Source organism: Crocuta crocuta, unplaced genomic scaffold (assembly GCF_008692635.1).
Source record: "Crocuta crocuta isolate KB4526 unplaced genomic scaffold, BGI_CrCroc_1.0 scaffold528, whole genome shotgun sequence".
In the NCBI taxonomy this organism is placed as follows: Eukaryota; Metazoa; Chordata; class Mammalia; order Carnivora; family Hyaenidae; genus Crocuta; species Crocuta crocuta.
Window position 1 is genome coordinate 1781920 of NW_027530010.1, and position 5487 is coordinate 1787406.

At 60.0% G+C, this 5487-nt stretch overlaps 2 protein-coding genes across 2 annotated transcripts in view; both read right to left on the minus strand.

Annotated features, from left to right (window-relative positions):
* The window catches only part of RIT1 (Ras like without CAAX 1), a 245244-nt gene that overhangs the window by 114540 nt on the left and 125217 nt on the right, over positions 1-5487 (minus strand). The gene's annotated exons all lie outside the window — the stretch shown is intronic.
* The window catches only part of UBQLN4 (ubiquilin 4), a 15503-nt gene that overhangs the window by 3028 nt on the left and 6988 nt on the right, over positions 1-5487 (minus strand). Inside the window, exons 7-10 of the mRNA XM_077764064.1 lie at positions 2553-2778; positions 811-950; positions 289-372; positions 35-150 (exon numbers count right to left, since the gene is read on the minus strand). Of these exons, the coding sequence (XP_077620190.1) occupies positions 35-150; positions 289-372; positions 811-950; positions 2553-2778 (566 nt within the window). The remainder of the gene's footprint in view (positions 1-34; positions 151-288; positions 373-810; positions 951-2552; positions 2779-5487) is intronic.

Genomic DNA, 5487 nt, shown 5'->3' on the forward strand with positions numbered 1-5487 from the left:
GCGGCCCCGCCCCCGGCCCCGCCCCCGCGCTCACCTGGGAACCAGCCCGGGGGCCTCGGTCTGCAGCGTGTGCAGGCCCTGCTGGATCTGCAGCAGCGCCTGCATGGCGCGCGGGTTGGTGAGCACGGACAGGGACTCCGGGTTCTGCATCTGCCGGGAACAGGCGAAGGAAGGCAGGGGTGGCGGGACCAGGAGGCCACCTGGACGGGGTCCGGGGCTCTGCCCTGCCCTTCCTTCCCCCAGCCCCCCCACGCGGCCCCCTCCCCGGCCTCCCGGCACCTGGCCCACCTGCTGCAGGAAGACGGGGAGCTGGAGGCGGAGCTGCTCCTGCAGCTGGGGGTTCCCCGCAAAGAGCGGCACGTTCACCATCATCTGGGGGGTGAAGGCAGGAGGGAGGCCCGGGCCTCAGGAGCCCCGGGCCTGCTTCCCTCGGCACCCCCACCGCCGTCGGAAATCTGGGTCTCTGTGCAGACCGAAGGCCTCCGAGGGGCAGTGAGAGGAAACGGCTTCAAGCCAGGGCTCGCGGCCCCGCGTCTGGCGTCGACGGCAGGCGGTGTCCCCAAGTACAACGCTCACTGGGCACCACCCCACGTTCTGGGCGCTTTACTGGTATTAGCTCACTGAGCCTCCATGACGCCGTGAGGGCGGGGCCGCGGCCACGGCCACGTACAGGTGAGCCAACTGGGAGGCTCGGGACTGGCTGCGCTCACGCAGCGAGGGAGGGCGGGGCGGAGACACTGGCCCAGGGGCCCACGCTGTCCGGCTCCGGGTGGCTCCGACCTGCACGGGCCCCCCCACCACACGCCGTACCTGAGCAGCGAAGTCGGGGTTCTGGGCGAGCGTCTGCATCATGCTGCGCATGTAGGGCGCGGAGATGACGTTCTGCATCAGCTGGGGGTTTTCTGAGATTTGCTGGAGCAGGGCCTGCATCTCGGGGCTGTTGAACACTCCTAGCACAGGGGGAAGACAAGAGACAGGGGGTCCAGATGGAAACCAGATGCCCCTCTTCCGCTCCCTTACTTCCGATGTTGAGCATTTACTGAGCGCAGACGGGCGGCGAAAAACGGCCCCCAGTTCAGGGGCATGGGCCCCAGCTCCCGCCTGGCTTCAGCCCGGCCCCTCTCCCCACTGCTCTACTACGGACAAGCAGGTTGGAAACTGGGTCTCATTTGCAACCCCCGCCCCCGCCCCCCCTTCCCCGTTACTGGAAAGGGTCTGACGGAAGTCACATAGACTCGTGGTTGGCAGTCTTTCTTAGTGGCAGAGGCCCTTTCCTCAAACCAGATGCCACTCTGAAACCAACTGTGACAACGGTCTGGCTGGAGCCCCTCCCACTGGGTCCTTCCTCCTTCGGGGGAAAGTCCGGACCTCAGCACAATTTGAAAGCCATGGATCACTAAGGGGACTGGAGCGCACAGAGGCGAAGGGACTCTCCTGATCAAGGTGCCCCCCCCACCCCCAGGATATCTACCGGAGATGTCCCCGGGGTCACATGTACAGTCACAGGCCAGATAAGGGGGCATCCCCAAGTTGTGCACACCCCCCACGTCTGTCCGTGGCAGCTCTGCACATCCTTCTCCCCCAGCCNGACAAGAGACAGGGGGTCCAGATGGAAACCAGATGCCCCTCTTCCGCTCCCTTACTTCCGATGTTGAGCATTTACTGAGCGCAGACGGGCGGCGAAAAACGGCCCCCAGTTCAGGGGCATGGGCCCCAGCTCCCGCCTGGCTTCAGCCCGGCCCCTCTCCCCACTGCTCTACTACGGACAAGCAGGTTGGAAACTGGGTCTCATTTGCAACCCCCGCCCCCGCCCCCCCTTCCCCGTTACTGGAAAGGGTCTGACGGAAGTCACATAGACTCGTGGTTGGCAGTCTTTCTTAGTGGCAGAGGCCCTTTCCTCAAACCAGATGCCACTCTGAAACCAACTGTGACAACGGTCTGGCTGGAGCCCCTCCCACTGGGTCCTTCCTCCTTCGGGGGAAAGTCCGGACCTCAGCACAATTTGAAAGCCATGGATCACTAAGGGGACTGGAGCGCACAGAGGCGAAGGGACTCTCCTGATCAAGGTGCCCCCCCCACCCCCAGGATATCTACCGGAGATGTCCCCGGGGTCACATGTACAGTCACAGGCCAGATAAGGGGGCATCCCCAAGTTGTGCACACCCCCCACGTCTGTCCGTGGCAGCTCTGCACATCCTTCTCCCCCAGCCTCACACCTGCCTGTCCCTGGGAGTGCCGATTCCTCCCACACCCTCCTCCCCAGGCTGACCCACTTCCCCTGGATGGTATCAGCAGTGCTGAGAGCTTAGGAGTGGGGCCTGCTTTCCTCTCTGCCGTCCCTTGGGCTGCTCCGGGGACGGCAGGCCACAGCCCAAGCCACCCCTCATCCCAAGGGGGTGGAGCTTCTGTCCCGGGCTGCAGACCCCTGCTCTGCGGCTTCAGCACAGGCTCACCTGTCTTTGGGATGCTGCAGCAGTGTGAGCCCCATTCAGTCCTGGGGCAGAGGGACTACCCTGGTGACCCCACTAAACTCCTTCCAGCCCAGGACATACCTGACCCCAGGCTAGCCGCATTGATCCCAAAGGGGTTGGAGACTGTCGGGTGCACCTGGCTGGTCCCCGATCCTCCGGTGCCCTCCCCCCCGGACCCGGGGGCCTGGGAGGTGGGGGGCGAGGGGCTCCAGGGGTTAGGGAGGGGCTCTCGGTTCTCAGTCCGCAGAGGCTGGGAGGACGAGCTGTCGGAGTTCCCGGCCAGGGAAGAGAAGGGGTTGTTGCCAAACTGGGAGGAGGGAAAGGTTCTGGGTTAAGGACGGAAACAAACCAGGGTGAGGGCTCGGCCCCCCCACGCCTCTCCCCTAACAGCCTCCCCTCCCCGGGAGAGGGAGGCAAGTGTGAGACCCCAGAGGCCCTCAGCTCCAGGTCTGGCCTCCAGGCAGGCAGCCACACCGTCATCTTGCAGGGTGGCAGGTGGCCAGTGCGGGAGCCGCCAGGGGATGACGAAACCCCTCGGGTAGCTAGAAACTTCCCTCCTCCCCCCAGGGCTCCAAAGATTTGGTCTCTAGTCTCCCCTGGGCCTGTGGTACTTTACATACACCTTCTCATCGCGGAAGGACAGATCTGTCTTCCTCAGGCATTCAAGGGCACAGGCAAGGTCACCTTGGCACACCACCCTTCCCCTGACACTAGTAGGTGCTCAATAAATAATCGTTGGCTTGCCGGGAGCTGGCTGGCTATTCAGCCCTTGTCTGCCTCTAGGGGGCGCCTTGTCCAGCCGCCTTGGCCCAACAGGACCCCCCCAGAAGCCCAGGTCCTCGCCGAGGCCCTCTGTCCCTCTGAGCACACGCAGGGGAGCCCCTCAGGCGCGCTCGTCTCAGGCTGGGCGTGCCCTCCTTCCACCGCCTCCCCCACGCAGTCTCCTCGGCCTCGTTCCTTCAGCTACACAGGCCCCTCGGCACCAGGCTGCCCGCTTTCCCCCAGGATGGCCTCAGGGTCGGCACCGCATCACAGGCCGTGCCGCCCAAGGTGGCACCCGAACTTCCTCTGGATCCCGCAGCACCAGGAAAGAGCTCTGTCTGGGGCTGTGCTCGCCAAGGGGGTCCACGCCCCATTTTCCTGCTCTGGCCCATCCTGAGGTCCTGGGTGGTCCTCACGTCCGCAGCCTGGCCCCCTCCTCACTGCCAGGCTTCCTGTTCATCCAGAGCGGGTCGTGGGAACCAGAGTTAGCCAAGGCCCTCCTGCTCTGCCTTCCCCTGCCTTACCTGATGCCCGCTGGGATGACGGCCAGCAGGCCACGGTCCGTGCAGCCCAGCCTCAGGCTCTGTCCCTGTTTCACACTTCCCGTGCCCGTAACTCGCCTGGCACCCGCCCATCGCCACCGCCGGGTTCTGGGCCCCCGGGTTTTCCCTGTGCTCTCTATGGACTGAATCTCTTTCTGAGCCCCCGCGGGCAATCACAGCTGCAATTTATTGAGCACCTACTATGCACCGGGCATGTTTCTTTAATGTTCACGGTAGCCCTCCAATGTACCAGTTCTCCAAGTGTGGTCCTGGGACCCCTGCAAGGCTTAACACCGGTTTTATTCTGAGATGCCATCTGCCTTTTTTCACTCGTTTTCACAAGTGTTCAATGGCGTTTTCTGGAGGCTACGTGACATGTAATGCTGCACCTGACCGAGCGCAGAAGCAGAGCTGGGCCCGCGGCAAGCCAGATGGCGAGGGGGTCTGCAAAAGTTAGAACAGGGCCACTCTCCTCTAAAGTTTTGTTTTGGAAAATTAAGTTATTTTTTAAGCGAATGTGCTTTTTATATTGATGTGTAGTGGGTTTACTGTTGTTTTAAAACGAATTAATCAACATTCTGTAAGTTTCTCAGTCTCAATTTCAAATACAGTGGGCATCGATAGACCCAACCCACAAAAACAAAACTTGTTGGGGTCCTCAGTAATTCTTAGGCGTAAATAAAGGGGTCCCGAGGCCAAGAGGGTGGAGAACCGCCACTTTATGATGTCGCCTCTGTTTTGAAAACGTGGATGTGGGGCGCCTGGGGGGCTCAGTCAGTTAAGCATCCAAGTTAGGCTCAGGTCATGATCTCGCGGTTCATGGGTTCGAGCCCCGCGTCGGGCTCTGTGCTGACAGCTCAGAGCCTGGGGCCTGTCTTCGGATTCTGTGTCTCCCTCTCTCTCTGACCCTCCCCTGCTCATGCTGGCTGTCTCTCTCTCTCTCTCTCTCAGAATTAAATACATTAAAAAAATTTAAAAAGAAAAGAAAACATGGATGCTAAGACTCAGAAAGGTTAAGAAACTAACTTAAAATTGCACCGCTAACAATGGTGGGGCAGGGATTTAAACCCAGGTTTGTTGATCCCAAACATCTGTTCCTTTAGTTATTCCAGGGATTCTTACAGGTTAATGTGCATCAGAATTAGCCGGAGGGCTTGTTGTAAGCCTTTCTGGGCTGCTTGGGTTATTATTATTTTTTTAAAGATGCATGCATTACCTTGCTATCCATTTTTAATTAAATACTTAAATAAAACTTAAAGTAAATAAGTTTTCTTAAAAACTCAGAGTTGATCCAGACAAGCACTTTCTAAGAGTTGAAAAGAGCAATGCCAATAACCAAGAAGCAGGGCGCCTGGGGGCTCAGTCGGCTAAGCGTCCGACTTTGGCTCAGGTCACGATCTCCTATGATCATGTGGGTTCAAGCCCCGCATCGGGCTCTGTGCCGACGGCTCAGAGCCTGGAGCTGCTTCAGATTCTGTGCCTCCTTGTCTCTCTGTTCCTCCCCTGCTCATGCTCTGTCTCTCAAAAATAAATTTAAAAAGTTAAGGGGCGCCTGGGTGACTTAGTCGGTTAAGCGTCCGACTTTCGCTTAGGTCATGATCTCGCGGTTCGTGGGTTCGGGCCCCGCGTCGGGCTCTGTGCTGACTGCCAGCTCAGAGCCTGGAGCCTGTTTCAGTCTGTGACTCCCTCTCTCTCTGACCCTCCCCTGCTCA